Source organism: Nicotiana tabacum, chromosome 8, assembly GCF_000715075.1.
Source record: "Nicotiana tabacum cultivar K326 chromosome 8, ASM71507v2, whole genome shotgun sequence".
Taxonomy (NCBI): domain Eukaryota; kingdom Viridiplantae; phylum Streptophyta; class Magnoliopsida; order Solanales; family Solanaceae; genus Nicotiana; species Nicotiana tabacum.
In genome coordinates, this window is record NC_134087.1 from 64,281,046 (window position 1) to 64,299,936 (window position 18,891).

At 40.1% G+C, this 18,891-nt stretch overlaps 1 protein-coding gene and 1 long non-coding RNA gene across 2 annotated transcripts; both read right to left on the reverse strand.

Moving 5' to 3' along the window:
- Positions 1-5,616: 5,616 nt before the first annotated feature.
- On the reverse strand, positions 5,617-7,360 carry LOC142163571 (uncharacterized). The gene is made up of 3 exons (XR_012694516.1): positions 7,168-7,360; positions 6,755-6,811; positions 5,617-5,906 (listed from the first exon to the last, which is right to left on the reverse strand). It is a non-coding gene; the product is annotated as an uncharacterized LOC142163571 (long non-coding RNA).
- Positions 7,361-8,050: 690 nt separating this feature from the next.
- On the reverse strand, positions 8,051-9,373 carry LOC142163129 (uncharacterized). Its single transcript, XM_075220383.1, has 3 exons — positions 8,934-9,373; positions 8,522-8,696; positions 8,051-8,434 (listed from the first exon to the last, which is right to left on the reverse strand). Exons 1-3 carry the CDS (start codon positions 9,371-9,373, stop codon positions 8,051-8,053), a joined length of 999 nt encoding a protein of 332 aa, XP_075076484.1.
- Positions 9,374-18,891: the final 9,518 nt, after the last annotated feature.

Here is an 18,891-nt window from a genome sequence, read left to right on the forward strand (position 1 = left end):
CTCACTCTCAGCACTCAGGTTCATTAATATATCATAATAATAGAAATCATAGTAACCGCTGCGGCGTGCAGCCCGATCCATAAATTATAGTCGACTACGCTCACTGGGGGTGTACAGACTCCGGAGGGGCTCCTCATCCCAAGCGTCATATCGCTATGGCGCGCAGCCCGATCCAATATATATATCGCTGCGGCGTGCAACCAGATCCAATATATATATCGTTGCAGCGTGCAGCCCGATCCATATAAGTATCGCTGCAGCATGCAGCCCGATCCATAATATATACATATAATATCCTCACTATTAGGTTCTCAACCTCTCTCAGTGATTAACCTCACAGCCTCTCGGGCACAACAATAGAAATTAGGGGAACCCAGCCCAAACAGTCCTTGCAATTAGAAGTGGAGTGATAAAACCAGTTTTAAATATTTAAACAGGTAAAACATGACTGAGGATATGCTTTCAACAAATAAAGTGAGGAAAAATAGTAAAAATGCCCCTAGGGTATCAACATGTCGGCACAAGGCCCCAAACATGACATACGACCCATAATACAGTATAAATGACTAAAGTACGGAATATCATAAGGTTTCAAATCAAATACGCGGCTCAATAGTTGCTACGGGACGGACCAAGTCACAATCCCTATCGGTGCACGCCCACACGCTCGTCACCTAGCATGTGCGTCACCGCATTTATCAAAACAAGTCAAATACCGGGGTTTGTACCCTCAGTTCCAGATTTATAATGGTTACTTACCTCAAATCGGTGAAAATACTACTCCGCGACGCCTTTGCCCCTCGAATTGGCCTCCACTCGCGTCGAGTCTATTCAAAATCAGAATCACGGCGTCAAAATATGCTAAGGGAACGAAGCCCAAGCGAAAACAATCAAATAATACCAAAAATTCTGAAATTGGCCAAACACAAACCCCGGGCCCACGTCTCGAAACTCGATAAAAATCACATCAACGGAATCCTTATCCTCCTACGAGTCCATACATACCAAGAACACTGAAATCGAGGTCCAAATGGCCCCTCAAATTCTTATTTTAAAGTCTCTTAATCTCATGCCCTAATTCCTCAATTTTAGGCTTAAATTCTATGATTTATTAGGTAGATTTCACAATAGAATTGAGTTTTAAGTCCAAAATCCTTACCTCCAAGTGATTCCCCTTGAATCACTTTTTAATCTCCTTCAAATAGCTCCAAAAATGACCAACAATGGAAGAAATAAACCCCACATTCGCGGACAAGACGACCTTTTAAACCTTCTGCCCAGGCCTGAAATCTTTCTTCGCGAACGCGGTCAAAGCCTCGCGTTCGCGAAGCACAAATTAACCTTGACCAATGTTCCTCTTTCGCGATCGTGACCCCCCCCCCCATCGCGAACGCGATGCTTTGCTTAGACCAATCTTTGCGATCGCGTTCCGCCTCTCGCGAACGCGATGAATAATTCCCCCATGAAGCTCAGCTACCCTTTTTACTCTATGCAAACGCGACACTTCCCCCCGCGAACGCGATGCACAAAGCCTTTGCCCTTCGCGAACTTGAAGGCTTAAATTTCACCTTCCTCGCGAAGAGTAAAATATCTTCAACAGCTGAAACCAAAATCTGCAACTTTCTTCAACTCAAAATGATTCGTTCAACCCTCCGAAACTCACTCGACGCCCCCGGGACCTCAACCAAAGTCACCAACATATCCCAAAACCTTATTCAAACTTGTGCAAATCTTCAAAACACCTCAAACAACATCAAATCAATCAAAACACATCGAATTCAAGCTTAAGTTTCCAAAATTTTCCGCATTGCGCTTTTGATCAAAAACCCAACCAAACCATGTCCGAATGATCTGAAATTTTGCACACACATCCCAAATGACACAACGGAACTACTGCAACTCTCGGAATTCCATTCTGACCCCTATATCAAAATCTCACATACCAACTGGAAATCGCCAAAATATTAACTTCGCCAACTCAAGCCTAAATCTACTCCAAACTTCCAAAACTCATTCTGATCGCGTTCCTAAGTCCCAAATCACCTCCCGAAGCTATTCGAACCATCGGAACTCACATTCGAGCCCTCTAATACATAAGTCAACATCCGGTTGACTTTTTCAACTTAACCTTCCTCAAAAGAGACTAAGTGTCTCAAACCTTACCAAAATTATTCCGGATTCGATCCGACCAACCCGATACCACATAACACGGATAAACAAATCATAAAGAAACAGAAATGGGGAAAATGGAGCGGTAACTCATGAGACGACTGACTGGGTCGTCACAAATTTATCCCGACATAAGCCGTATTTAAACCAAATGACCCCTAAGTGTATCAACTATGACTCGACGAAAATGAATTGGGATTGGTAGTATGAATCCCCATTCTGCTATGTTCTTATTCAATTTAACACTAGTCTGTTGTGAACAAGGCTAACACTGTAAGAACTTATGGGCCAAATTTGTTGAACAAGACTGATCCAGTTTGATTATTAGGCCAGGACCTAATTTAAGAGAAAGCCTAAGGATTAAACAACGAATAGAATATCGAGGAATTATATTTGGGATCCAGGGGGATATGCAAGGCATGCGAATACAGTTGAGAAAAATGTTTAAATCCTCTCCTCCCAAATTCTAAGTCTAGCTTCTTATCCCCTTCTTTGGTTCTGTTCTATCTTACTTAGCTTATGCATTTTGTATTTCCCTTATTGTTGTTTTATTTCGTTGAGTGATAATTGTTAGATACTACCATCAATACTATTTTATTTTGGAGTTGTCGGTATCCTCTATATCTATAGATCTAAGAATAATTGCACATTTAGCTAGAACTAAAATATAATGGAATAACTTACCGCCATGTTATAAGTCTACCTCGTCCGCTTTTTAACACTTTCTCATCATATGCCACACTTACAAAGGAGCATCCACAAACGTCGGATTTGATCAAACTATCTTATGGGAGTGGAACTTAATTTCTTCCATTTTAGCCTTTCTTTCTTCATTTTTGGTACCATAACAATATCCCTAATATACTCGACAGAGACCTTCATATTTCTACGCACGTATTCATTCGATTTTCCCAAATTAGTTTTAATTTCCAAATCTAATTTGATTTGGAGAGTATGTGCACTAATGAAGTTGATTATCTCCTTCACTGCACTAATGTAACGAAATATTCCTCTTCAAATTGTTTAGTTTTACAATTTTATCATGGGAAAAGGGCCAAATTTATTTATGTACTATTGGAAATTGTATAAATTTACCCCGTTATACTTTCTGTTTAAATTTACTCCTACAGTTAGCATAGTAATAAAATATACCCCTATTTTTAGTGGCACTCCAACGTGGCTATTCAAATCCCACATAGACTGACATTTGGCTGAGATGAATGTCACGTGACATGCTACCTCACCACCCGCTTCCCCTTCCATTTCTTCTTCCACCCCCACTTCTCTAGAAATTGAGGTTTTAAATTTTCTACCCTTAAATCTTGACAAAGTTAGTGTTAATTTTCGAATCGAACAGAGATAAATGATTCCTCCTTTGCAGTTATTCCCATTTAATTCTTATTTAGTCACGCTGGAATACCACAGTTATAACTTGTATCGCCAGCATATCTAACCTTTTTCCTAGATCCTAGTTACGCACTTTTAAACACACAATACCTATCAATTCCTCCCCCTCCCCCCCCCCCCCTCCTTTTTAATGATACTAATCCTAGTGACTTTCTTGTAAATGAGCCTCTGTTTTTTTGTTCTCATCCGGTATCCGGTACTCATATTGGGGCCCGACTAAATTCGGATTCGCACCGAAAAGTCTCACATTGGGAGGTAAAGCTCCCTAACAAAGGCGACTCCACACTCAGTGACTCGAACTCGAAACCTTTGATTAAAGATAAACGAGTACTTACCATTCCACCATAACGACACAAACCTTGTTGGTGTAAATGAGCCTCTGTTGCAACTACGGCTTGAATCTTTTGGGCAGACTTCTTTGCCCGCAACGTAGAATAAGATGCACGATTTATTTGCCTTAACTCACCATTCTCATTATCAATATGACGGGGACAGGCGTCTTTATTCACACTCGTTCATAATGTGAAAGGGTAAATTTCACAATTGATTATATAACTATAATTTTTTTTGACAAAGTCATATAATTTTGTTTTCTCACACAAAAATTATAAAATTTTCACTATCTCACATAAAAATTATGGCGACCGTAAAATACAATTTTCCGGTAGTATTTTCTTATTCCATATTTTTTTAATTTTAGTCTAATAAATAATAATTCAATTAAAATAGGAGAAATATATATATATAGCCGCTCCAAAAAATAATAGCTGATAATATATGTGTGTATATGTGTGTAATATGTACATCTAATATACATATTCCAAATATTTTTTGTCTAGCGAACGCAATTAGTTTCGGCTGGCCAGTCATTTATGTATGTTTTCCACGAAATACGAATGATCCAACCCAGTGGCGGAGCCACATTGAAGCAAAGGGTGTCAAGCGACACTCCTTCGTCAGAAAATTACACTATTTTTCTAGATAAATTTTTTATTTTATGTATATTTACTATACGTTGATTCTCCTTGACTTTTCATTATATCTAATTATTTATATTTTGACACCCTTTGATGAAAATTCTAGATCCGTCATTGATCCAACCCAAGCCGACCCAATACCCATATACTTATATTAAAATAATACTAAAAAGAAATCCTTTTCCCCTTGAAAAGGAATAAAAGACAGAAGTATGGTGTTTTGAAAGATTTTCTTCTAGTATTATTTTATTTTATATAAATGGGTATTATGACTGGCCGGGTTTCATTCCTATTTTAATTTGGTTATTGTTTATTAGACAAAAAATAAAAAATAAAAAATCGCGGAATAAGAAAATAATATTGAAAAGTTATATTTTTCGGTCACTATGATTTTTGTGTGAGTTAATAAAAACTTTATGATTTTTGTATGAGAAAACAAAGTTATGACTTCGATAAAAAAATCATAGCTATATGACCATGTAAAATTTACCTTAATGTGAAAACCCTTGTTTATACTTCCTAAAATACACACAACTGTGTGATGGAACCCATGTGTGGCCCTTGTTTATACTTCCTAAAATACACACAACTATGTGATGGAACCCATGTGTGGATGTAGTCAAGGCCGTATGTCATGACCCGCCACATTATCATGCCACATAAGTGTCACTTGGCATATATTAATGTCATGTGAAAACTTATATAAGAGGAAGGCTAGTATTTGTGAGAAGATTCTAGAGAAGTATGGACATTTCCTTTGGAAGGCCCTAGATCCCTATGAATTTGTTAGGAAAGTCCTTGGAATCTTCTAGACTTGTAGAGAATTCCAAAGAAAGCCCTTATCTTGTAAATATTAAAGACTTGTATAACAATTAATATTTACACAGTAGCCCCTAGGAGATTGGTATATAAAGGGGGTCTGTCACACCCCAACCATGTGAGGTGTGGCTGGCACCTGATGCCCGAAGGCCCGAGCGAACCAACCATGAGATATGATCCGAAATATAATAACTTGCAGGTAGAAGAGCCCAACACGACATATATATATATATATATATATATATATAAACTAGGCCAACAAGGCTGTAACAACAGTATAACAGCTATCCAGAAGGCCGATAGGGCGATACGAAAAATATATATATACAATGACCGCTAGTCTGCAAGCCTCTAAGAGTGTAAGACAATCTCAACAGGGCGGGACAAAGCCCCCGACATGCCCAAAACCACACATATACATCTGTAATAGTACCTATGGACTCAAAGTCAGCAACTCCGAAGAAGTGGAGTGCGAAACCCAACGCTGATCCTGGGGGTCCTACTGAGGAGGCACACCACTCTGTCTATTCGAACCTGTGGGCATGAACACAGCGCATAAAAATGCGTCAGTACGAAATATGTACTGAATATGTAGGGCGACAAGTGTAACATGGAAAATGTAATTAACAAGAGAAGAGACATAGAGATAATTTAAATTCTGAAACTAGCCTCGGTAGGAAACTAAAATTCAACATGGATATAAATGTATGCTCGTGACACCGTCGTTCACTATCGCTACTTATAATATATCACATTATATAATAATAAATCCCTCTGTGGGGCTATAATATCCATAACATACCCGACCATAATAAAGGCTCGGTAGAATCATACCCGGCCACGTGAAACTCGGTAATCCCAACTGATCAGTGGTTACACAATATGTGTCATACCCGGCCGTCTATAATGCGGCTCGGTAATGAAAGTAAATACATACATATACTAGATCATAAATTATATAGGTGCAATGCAAAACCAACCTTAAAAGACGTATTCTAAGAAGAGTCGAAGTGGCCTATCATCATTCTTCCCCGACTATCATGGTTGTGGCTAAAAATATTTAATTTTCAACTATGAGCCAACAAGTACTAAGAACATGAGAGTTGTGTATTATGAGTACCTTTGAAGTAAATGTTACTTATTCATGATTTATATGAACGTCGAAAGGAGAACGAGTAAAAGGCTCTAGTTCTTTTTAAGCAAGGAACAAGGAAATCCGAGAATTCATAGATATCCTCTAGAGTAAGCAATCTATGAGAAAAGATCAGGTCTAAGCATCTTTATAAGTTGAAGGTGAAATAACTCGAATCCGACGAGACAATTCGATAAACGTTTATTCGAATTCTAGTCATGCCGAAAAGTATAGCGAAAGCCCTACATACCTTGTCGATGGAGTTATATACTGTTTCCAAGACCTCAAAAGCCTTAGGAATGATTTCCTACATAATACAAACCATTCAAAATCAAATTCAAGCTCATAGCTTAAATAATTCTTCATTTAGACATTTACGCGAACAACTTGTGGCCATGAATTTGTAGACTCTTTTGTAGATTAATTTCCCCCCAACACACCACCAAATTTTACTTTACTACATCTCCTCATCAACAGAATTCCATCCATGTCTTCACAGATCCAAACAACACAATAAAATCATATAGAACAGCCCCAACAATCAAGCCATATTAAGAGAGGTTTCTAAATAAAATCAAGAATATTTCTATAGAGGTTTCAACTATTTCTTAAGAATTCTTACGCTAGAAGTTTACAAAGATCAAAGAGGAAGTTAAATCATACCTTATGTGACCAGAATTACTCAAAATTCGAAATTACAAGATGGAGTCTTGCTATGAAAAGTGAAACACCGAAGAATTCATGATTCCGAAGCTACCATGGTGTTCTCCATCTTGAGGATGACTAAATTGTTGTTATGCTTGGCTAGATGGATGGGAGAAGTTTGAGAGGAAATCCCTAGGTTTTTGGTTCTGTTTTGGAGAGGATAAAACGCAGGGGTTCTGTTTTAAAAATTGACTTAAATAAAGAAATTTTGACTAAACCCGACTAGGCACATTGTTCCCGTAACAGTGTGCACCCCTGTACGAAAATGTTAATATCTCTCTACTCCGAAGTCGTATTAACGAACGGTTTGTTGCGTTGGAAACTAGACTCATAGACCTTCGATTCGGTAGGTAGAACACACCATAACTCCCAGTATATTGAGAGAAAAGGTCATCAACATTTTATCCAAATTCCAGTGAAATTTAAACCCGTAACTTGCGCGCGATCTTTGTCGAATTTTTAATCACAACTCAAATGACTTCCAATCTTAACGTATAACTATCGCATCATTTAAATATCTCATAGAAATTATCTTCCTACCGAATTATCCCATTTACAGCATGATAACGCCGAATACACAAGGTGTAACATTCTCCCCTCCTTAAGAACATTCGTCCTCGAATGTTAACGGTTAACCTAACTTCTGAATTTTATTTTTTTTAAAAAAATTCGCCAGAGTTTCCCCTCTAAATATGAATATCCAAAACCTTCCATCAGCCCAAACATACATATCTAAGGCCACACAGGGCTACACATCATAATAATAACATCAACTTGGTCTCACCCGACCATTTACTTATACAATAATGATAATAAGAAGGTTAGCCATAACTTAATTACCTTAACTGTCACTGGTTGATATATGTGCAACACCTGCCATGTTTGTCTCAGGCATATCACCTGAAGACTCAAATAAATGAGGGTATCTGGACTTCATGTCCTCCTCGGCCTCCCATGTCATTTCCTCTACATTATTGCTCCTCCAAAGTACTTTTACTGAGGCTACCTCTTTAGTCTGTAGCTTACGGATTTGACGGTCAAGAATGGCAATAGGTATTTCTTCATATGACAAGTTCTCAGAAACTTCAATATCCTCGATAGGGCTGATGCAAGAAGGATCACCTAAGAATTTCCGAAGCATGGAAATGTGAAATACTGTATGGATTGCTTCTAATTCTGGTGGCAGGTCAAGTTTGTAGGCTACTCGCCCAATTCTCTGAACAATCTGATATGGCCCAACATATCTAGGGCTGAGTTTTCCTTTCTTACCAAATCTCATTACACCCTTCATAGGCGACACTTTCAAGAATACCCAGTCTCCCACAGCAAATTCCAAGTCTCGACGTCGGTTATCTGAATATGATTTCTGTCGACTTTGAGCTGTACGCAACCTTTCCTGGATCAACTTTACCTTTTCTACAGCTTGCTGTACCAATTCAGGTCCTAGCAACTTTGTCTCACCAACATCAAACCAGCCAATAGGAGATCTGCATTTCCTCCCATATAGTGCCTCATAAGGTGCCATCTGAATACCGGCATGATAACTGTTATTGTAGGCAAACTCAATAAGCGGTAAATGATCTTCCCAACTTCCCTTGAAGTCTAAGACACAAGCTCGCAACATATCTTCAAGTGTCTGAATAGTGCGTTCGGCTTGTCCGTCGGTCTGCGGATGAAATGTTGTACTAAGGTTAACAAGAGTACCCAAACCTTCTTGAAAAGACCTCCAGAAATTAGCTGTAAATTGGGCACCTCTGTCAGATATAATAGAAAACGGAACTCCATGTAGCCGAACTATTTCCTTGATATACAGGCTCGCATAGTCTTCAGCTGAATAGGTGGTCCTAACTGGGAGAAAGTGAGCTGATTTCGTCAGCCTATCCACAATGACCCAAATAGAATTGAACTTACGGCGAGAATTGGGAAATCCTGTAATGAAATCCATATTAATCGATTCCCATTTCCAAGCTGGAATATCAATATTTTGAAGTAGCCCTCCAGGTTTCTGGTGTTCAGCTTTAACCTGCTGGCAGTTGGGACACTGAGCCACAAATGTGGCTATATCTTTCTTCATGCCGTTCCACCAGTATAGCGGACGAAGATCATGATACATTTTGGTTGAACCAGGATGAACTGAGTACCGAGACTGGTGCATCTCTGTCATAATTTGCTTACGAAGCTCCCCAACATTAGGTACACACCATCAGCCTTTATATTTTAGAATTCCATCATCAGATTGCTCGAACAACTGCTTCTTCTGAAAAGGGATACTCTCTTTAATTTTGACTAACTCCGGATCCTCAAATTGACGCATTTCTACCTCAGCTACCAGTGATGACCCCGCAATATTTTGGACTACTACACCCTGGTCACCTGTATCATGTAGCCGTACACTCAGGTTAGCCAATTGATATATATCTTTAGTCATTTCTAATTTCCCAGCTTCTACATGCTTCAAGCTGCCCATGGATTTACGACTCAATGCATCAGCTACCACATTCGCTTTGCCCGGATGGTACAAAATATCCACATCATAGTCCTTCGGCAATTCAAGCCATCTTCTTTGTCTCAAGTTCAAGTCTTTCTGCTTAAATATATATTGTAAACTTTTGTGATCTGTATAGATATCCACATGAACACCATAAAGATAATGACGCCATATTTTTAAGGCAAATATAACGGCTGCTAACTCAATATCGTGAGTCGGATAATTGTATTCGTGCTTCCGCAACTGCCTCGAAGCATATGCAATAACATTTCCATGCTGCATTAGAACACATCCCAATCCAACCCTGGATGCATCACAATATACCACATAACCTTCAGATCCTTCCGGAAGTGCTAGAACAGGTGCTGATGTTAAGCGTTTCTTCAACTCATGAAAGCTCCTTTCACATGCATCAGACCATTGGAACTTAACGGCTTTGTGTGTCAATTTTGTCATGGGAGCAGCAATAGAAGAGAAGTTCTCAACAAATCTCCGATAATAACCAGCTAAGCCCAAGAAACTACGAACTTCCGTAGGAGTTGTAGGTCTAGGCCAGTTTTGTACTGCTTCAATTTTCTGACCATCTACCTTAATACCTTTATCGAAAACGATATGCCCAAGGAAAGCCACTGAATTCAACCAAAATTCACATTTGGAGAATTTAGCATATAATTTCTGATTTTTCAAAGTCTGCAACACCACATGCAAATGTTCCTCATGTTCTGCTTCTGATTGAGAATATACCAGAATATCATCAATGAAAACAATTACAAATATATCTAGAAATGGCTTGAAAACCCGATTCATTAAATCCATAAAAGCTGCTGGCGCATTAGTAAGACCGAAAGACATCACAAGAAATTCATAATGGCCATATCTAGTCCGAAAAGCCGTTTTCGGAATATCTCTCTCCTTAACTCGCAATTGGTGATAGCCGGATCGAAGGTCAATCTTTGAGAAATATTTGGCACCTTGCAACTGATCAAACAAATCATCAATTCTGGGTAAAGGGTACTTGTTCTTGATAGTCACTTTGTTGAGCTGGCGATAGTCAATACACATTCTTAACGAACCATCAACAAACAACACTGGTGCACCCCAGGGAGATGTGTTGGGCCTGATAAAGCCCTTATTCAAAAGATCCTTCAACTGGGCTTTCAATTCTTTTAACTCAGCAGGAGCCATTCTGTATGGAGGAATAGATATTGGTTGAGTATCTGGAAGCATATCAATAGCAAAGTCGATTTCTCTTTCTGGAGGAAGACCAGGAAGTTCATCAGGAAGTACATCAGGAAATTCATTCACGACGGGAACCGATTGAAGGGTTGGAGATTTCACCTCCATATCATGCACTCGTACCAAATGATAGATGTACCCTTTCAAAATCATCCTTCGAGCTTTAAGGTAAGAAATAAACTTTCCCTTAGGCGCTGCAGCATCACCTTTCCATTCAATAATAGGCTCACTTAGAAAATTAAAACGAACAATCTTTGTCCAGCAATCTACATTGGCATAACAAGAAGCCAACCAATCCATACCCATAATGATATCAAAATTGACCATTTCTAGCTCATGCAAATCTGCTAACGTATGGCGGTCATGAATCTTCACGTCACAACTTCGATATACCCGTCTAACTACAACAGACTCACCCATTGGTGTAGATACCTCAAAGAACTGTTGCAACAATTCAGGCTCTCTATCCCATTTACTAGCAACGAAGGGGGAGATATACGACAATGTAGAACCAGGATCTATCAAGGCATACATATCGATAGAAAAGACGGATAGTATACCTGTAACCACATCCGGAGATGACTCTAAATCCTGACGACTCGATAAAGCATATATGCAATTTTGCTGACCTCCTGAACCAGAAGCTCCAAATCTTCCCCTACCCCTGCTAGCTGATGTCTGCATACTCTGTCTAGGAGGACGTACCGAAGAAGAAGAAGCCCCTGCAGATGCCGTCGGCTGAGCCATACCCCCTCCACCTGTCATCGGACAATGTCTCATAATATGACCTGGTTGTCCACATGTATAACATGCATCAGAACCCTGGCGACATGGTCCAAAATGATTTCGGCCACATCGATCACATCTAGGAAACTGAGGCCTCATCTGACTGAACTCGCCTCTAAACTGTGGACCTGGGGTCCGTGAACTCTGACCTGGACCAGAATAAGTGGTCCGATCCTGGCGCTGTCCCTAAAACTGTGGCGGTGCACTGGCTGCCGGATAAGACTGACGCCGGGGAAACTGTGGCCTAAATCCACCTCGAAACTCCCCTATGTTACCTGCGAACCGCGCCCTCTTCTGCTGCCCTCTATCATGCTCTCGATTGGCTCGTTGTTGCCTCTTGCGATCCTCTAGACCCTGTGCATATGCTTGAATACGGGCAATATCCATTCCTTGGTTTAGAGAAGCTGTAGTGCACTCATTTATCAAGTGTGCCCCCAAACCACTAACAAACTGGTGTACCCGATCACTCATATCAGCAACAATCGTAGGAGCATACCTAGCCAAAGAGTTGAACTGCATGCTATATTCCCGAACGCTCATATTACCCTGTTCTAAGTGTAAGAACCTATCTCGTCGGGCTCTTCGAAGCTCGATTGGCAAATATTGCTGTAAAAATGCCTCAGAGAACTCCTTCCATGTCACTGGTGGCACATTAGGCCCCCGAGTTTGCTTCCAAGTCTCATACCATGTCACAGCAACATCACGTAGTCTATAAGAAGTAAACTCCACTGACTCAACATCCGTGGCATGTATAATTTGTAAGGTCCGTTGCATAAGATCCAGAAAATCCTGTGGGTCAGCATTAGGATCAACCCCTGTAAATACTGGAGGATCCAAGTTGATAAAGTCTCGAACTCTCGCACTCACGGACCTATCAGCAATACCGAAGGTCTGGTGTTGGGCCTGGGAGGCCACTATTCGAGTCAGCAATTGTACAGCACTCCGCATGTCTAGGTCCTGATCAGGAACAACTGGGAGAGGGACTGGAGGTATGTTAGCTCCTTTACGCCCTTCCGGGGGTGGTGGGGGTACTGCCCCGGAAGCCTGAGAATCAGCCTCATTCTGTGGCTCATGTTGATCTACATTAGCAGGTGGCACCTGACTTGTGCCCTCTCCCGCCTCCTCGTCCAACCTCTGAATAAATTTCATAGCCACTTGTCATCTCCTAGTGTTAGGCATCACTGAGAAGGTAAACAAAAAAGAGAATTAGGAATGAACACTTATGATTAGGCTCTATTGCACGATCTAGATCAAGAAGAAAGTAATAATCCTAAATGCCCAATAGCCTCATGTTTATAAGTGTGGTGCACAACACACCATAAACAAGACTCTACTAGACACGGATTGTAGACTCCCTAGGACTGACCTGCTCTGATACCAAGTTTGTCACACCCCAACCTTGTGAGGTGTGGCTGGCACCCGATGCCCGAAGGCCCGAGCGAACCAACCATGAGATATGATCCGAAATATAATAACCTGCAGGTAGAAGAGCCCAACACGACATATATATATATATAAACTAGGCCAACAAGGCTGTAACAACAGTATAACAGCTATCCAGAAGGCCGATAGGGCGATACGAAAAATATATATATACAATGACCGCTAGTCTGCAAGCCTCTAAGAGTGTAAGACAATCTCAACAGGGCGGGACAAAGCCCCCGACATGCCCAAAACCACACATATACATCTGTAATAGTACATATGGACTCAAAGTCAGCAACTCCGAAGAAGTGGAGTGCGAAACCCAACGCTGATCCTGGGGGTCCTACTGAGGAGGCACACCACTCTGTCTATTCGAACCTGTGGGCATGAACACAGCGCATAAAAATGCGTCAGTACGAAATATGTACTGAATATGTAGGGCGACAAGTGTAACATGGAAAATGTAATTAACAAGAGAAGAGACATAGAGATAATTTAAATTCTGAAACTAGCCTCGGTAGGAAACTAAAATTCAACATGGATATAAATGTATGCTCGTGACACCGTCGTTCACTATCGCTACTTATAATATATCACATTATATAATAATAAATCCCTCTGTGGGGCTATAATATCCATAACATACCCGACCATAATAAAGGCTCGGTAGAATCATACCCGGCCACGTGAAACTCGGTAATCCCAACTGATCAGTGGTTACACAATATGTGTCATACCCGGCCGTCTATAATGCGGCTCGGTAATGAAAGTAAATACATACATATACTAGATCATAAATTATATAGGTGCAATGCAAAACCAACCTTAAAAGACGTATTCTAAGAAGAGTCGAAGTGGCCTATCATCATTCTTCCCCGACTATCATGGTTGTGGCTAAAAATATTTAATTTTCAACTATGAGCCAACAAGTACTAAGAACATGAGAGTTGTGTATTATGAGTACCTTTGAAGTAAATGTTACTTATTCATGATTTATATGAACGTCGAAAGGAGAACGAGTAAAAGGCTCTAGTTCTTTTTAAGCAAGGAACAAGGAAATCCGAGAATTCATAGATATCCTCTAGAGTAAGCAATCTATGAGAAAAGATCAGGTCTAAGCATCTTTATAAGTTGAAGGTGAAATAACTCGAATCCGACGAGACAATTCGATAAACGTTTATTCGAATTCTAGTCATGCCGAAAAGTATAGCGAAAGCCCTACATACCTTGTCGATGGAGTTATATACTGTTTCCAAGACCTCAAAAGCCTTAGGAATGATTTCCTACATAATACAAACCATTCAAAATCAAATTCAAGCTCATAGCTTAAATAATTCTTCATTTAGACATTTACGCGAACAACTTGTGGCCATGAATTTGTAGACTCTTTTGTAGATTAATTTCCCCCCAACACACCACCAAATTTTACTTTACTACATCTCCTCATCAACAGAATTCCATCCATGTCTTCACAGATCCAAACAACACAATAAAATCATATAGAACAGCCCCAACAATCAAGCCATATTAAGAGAGGTTTCTAAAAAAAATCAAGAATATTTCTATAGAGGTTTCAACTATTTCTTAAGAATTCTTACGCTAGAAGTTTACAAAGATCAAAGAGGAAGTTAAATCATACCTTATGTGACCAGAATTACTCAGAATTCGAAATTACAAGACGGAGTCTTGCTATGAAAAGTGAAACATCGAAGAATTCACGATTCCGAAGCTACCATGGTGTTCTCCATCTTGAGGATGACTAAATTGTTGTTATGCTTGGCTAGATGGATGGGAGAAGTTTGAGAGGAAATCCCTAGGTTTTTGGTTCTGTTTTGGAGAGGATAAAACGCAGGGGTTCTGTTTTAAAAATTGACTTAAATAAAGAAATTTTGACTAAACCCGACTAGGCACACTGTTCCCGTAACAGTGTGCACCCCTGTACAAAAATGTTAATATCTCTCTATTCCGAAGTTGTATTAATGAACGGTTTGTTGCGTTGGAAACTAGACTCATAGACCTTCGATTCGGTAGGTAGAACACACCATAACTCCAAGTATATTGAGAGAAAAAGTCATCAACATTTTATCCAAATTCCAGTGAAATTTAAACCCGTAACTTGCGCGCGATCTTTGTCGAATTTTTAATCACAACTCAAATGACTTCCAATCTTAACGTATAACTATCGCATCATTTAAATATCTCATAGAAATTATCTTCCTACCAAATTATCCCATTTACAGCATGATAACGCCGAATACACAAGGTGTAACAGGGTCATTCATTTATAATTCACCAAGCAAAACAATCAAGTTCTCTCCAATATAAAAGTTTCCTTTGGCAATTCTCATGTGTTCTAATATTCCCTTAGCGATCTTGAGTGTAGTAATACTGACTTGGCATAGCAAGAACGTGAGCAAGTTGTGCAAAATCATAAGCAAGTTGTCAAGTGTCGCACGTATACTTAGTTAACAACTAAGGATGTGACAATGTGGTATCAGACTAAAGGTTATGACTAAGGAATGTTAGAAAGAATACAAGAGATTGCTAGAAGGAAGCTTTGTAGGGAACCATGGTCGGAATTACCAAGGGCGTGGTACTTGCAAAAGGGACCAATGTGAAGGTCCCTAAGCGAAAGCAGTATGATGTGCACGGGACGAACGCGAGGTAGCAGACTTACTTTAGAAATGAACAAGTACTTTGAGGTATGTAGTTAAGGAGGATGATAGTCTATAATTGCGTATTTTAGTCGCTTATTACACTCTAATGCGCTGCACTTTAATTGAGTTTCAGCTTTAATAGCTAGTGTTTTGCACTAATTGTATATTTTATGCCTTGTAGGAGTGACCGTGCTATGTAAATATTATGGAATGAATTCAAGTGATTTGAAGCTTTGAAGTTTGAGTAAAAGCCCAAGGAATTAAGTTGGGATCGTGTTCGGGGATCAATGGATGATAGTTAAGAACGACACGGAGAATCGAGCAGGCATACAACACACTATCTAGTAAAATGCACATAACTTTTCGCTCAGAAGTCCGTTTGGGCTCTACAATATATTGTTGGAAAGCTATTTGAAAGGGCTATAGTTTTCACGTTTTACATTTTCGCAAATTCCCACTACAGCGGCGCATGGTGCGGTGCGGCGCGGCGCATGGTGTGGTGCGGCGCGGCACACGCCGTGCCTGTGAAAATTTCCTGCAGCCTGTCAGAATCAGCTCTCTGAACTTCCCCAGAAGCACACCGTGTGGCGCGTCGCCCCATGCGGCACGCCTATGCAAATTATACAGAGCCAAAGTCCTATTTCGCGCAGGAGAAGGTATTTTCGTCTGGAACCGACCCTACTTGGTATAAATATATGTAAAAATACTATTTTAAGGAAGGGGACGTACTTTTGACATAATTTAGACCTAAGATGGCTAAGGAGACTGGGAATTTAACCTAAGGAGGCAAGAACACACTAGGAGCAAGGCGGGGAATTCTTCTACGAGTTTTTCACTTCCTTCTTCCTATTTTCATTATTGGTTATGAATTCTAGTATTGTAGTTTTGCATACTATTATGAATAGCTAATTTGTTATCTAGGGTTTTGATGGAACCTCTTAAAGGATGATTTTCCTGTTACGTTAGTATAGATTTTCTGTAGTATTTTCTCTATTTGTTCAACTACGTTATTATTGTGGTTGGTTGAAGAGCTATCAATCGATTGTGCCTATTTAGTATGTATTATTCGGGAGAGTGTGCATATTTAGGTAGTTTTTGAACAACATCACTCCTAACGTATATGAGGGCTCAATACGGAGGGTTTAAAGGTGAGATTAGGGATAACGAAACTTTGGGTGCGATCCGATTGAGCTGTACTTAATTCCAGCTAGCGTAATTCGGGAGAATATGTATAGTAAATTGTGGTAATTACTCGGAAGAGAGTTATGACAATCAGAGCGCTCATGATCGGTAGAGAATACTTAGACGAATTTTGTCACGACCCCAAACTGGACCCGGTCGTGATGGTGCCTCTCGTAAAGACAATGACAGTCGACACAACCCCCAATACAATTAACAATTACAATAATTCATAATTAAGTCATTAAATAGTGATAAATCCCAAAAATAAAGTGAAACAGACCAAATGCGGAAACAAACACAGCCCGACATCGAGGTGTCACCAGTCATGAGCATCTAAACCTTCGTCTAAGAGTATGAAAGAGACTACGCAGTTTATTACCGGAATAATACAAAAGAAAGTAAGATAAAAGGGAGAAGCACTGGGCTGCGAACGCCGAGCAGCTACCTAGTGGACTCTAAACTGTCTGCTGGAAGCAATTAGCACTCGCTAGCGGGACCCGAGGCTCCTGAATCTGCACACAGGGTGCAGGGAGTAATGTGAGTATGCCAACTCAGTGAGTAATAAAAGTAAAGGCAGCTGAGCGATAAGAAAACACGTAAAACACAGCAAAATGCTACAAAGAGACAATGTAAACTAATATCATGCAATAAAATAGTGAAAACTTGTAAAAACACCTTAGTTCAGTTTAAGCTTCTTTAAAACATCTTTTAACATTTAAACGAGTGAATGAAAAGCAATGAGAAAAGATAAACACATAAAATCAGCCCCTCGAGCAAAGTACCAACAAAATTAGCCCCTTGGGCTATCTCACAATCACTCGTATCGGCCCCTCGGGCAATAACATGGAACAACATCATCCCCTCAGGATATATCACATATTACACTGGGTACTCGCACTCACTGGGGGTGTACATACTCCGAAAAGGGCTTCTTACGTCACAAGCGCAATATCAAGCCATCTCGTGGCATAATCAAATAGGCTCTCGGCCTCATATCAGCCACCTTGTGGCGTACAACTAAGGTCATCGGCCTCATAATCATGAATCAGCTCAATACCGTTGCGGCGTGCAGTCCGATCCCATAATAACCTCACTACACAAGCCATCGGCCCTACTCAGTCAGAAATCTCTAAAAGCCACTCGGGCATAGTAAAATATGATGCTCAACTCAAAATATCATTTAAGATGTCAAAATAGATAAAACATGGCTGAGTTATAAAAACAGTAGAATATAGCATGACTGAGTACAAGTATAAAGTCAAAAATGTGAGAAATAGTAGTAAAAATCCCCTAAGGGTCCAAAACAGTTGGCACGAGGCCCAAATATGGCTTTCAGCCCAAAACATGATGATAGCAAACAGTTTTCAATCGAATACGCAGTAAAACAGTCATACGGTACGGACCAAGTCACAATCTCCAACGGTACACGACCCCACGCTCGTCATCTAGCATGTGCGTTACCTCAAAGTAGCACAACGATGTGAAGTCCGGGGTTTCATACCCTCAGGACAGCATTTACAATCATTACTCACCTCTAACCGGTCCAAACTCTAGCCCGCGATGCTTTTGCCTCTCAAATCGGCCTCCGAATGGTCCAAATCTAACCAAAATCAGTACATAACCATCAAAATATGCTAAGGAGACAAAGCCCACTTGAAAGAAATCAAATTACAACACAAATCCCAAAATTAACCAAAACTCGACCCTCGGGCCAGCGTCTCGAAATCCGATAAAATTTACATCAATGGAATCCTTATCACTCCACGAGTTCATTCATATCAAAAGTACCAAAATTCGACCACAAATGACCCCTCAAACCCTCACTCAAAGATATCCAACACCAAGCCCTAATCCCCAATTTTCAACCCTTCATTTCCATTAATATCTAGCTAAATCAGTGAAATAACA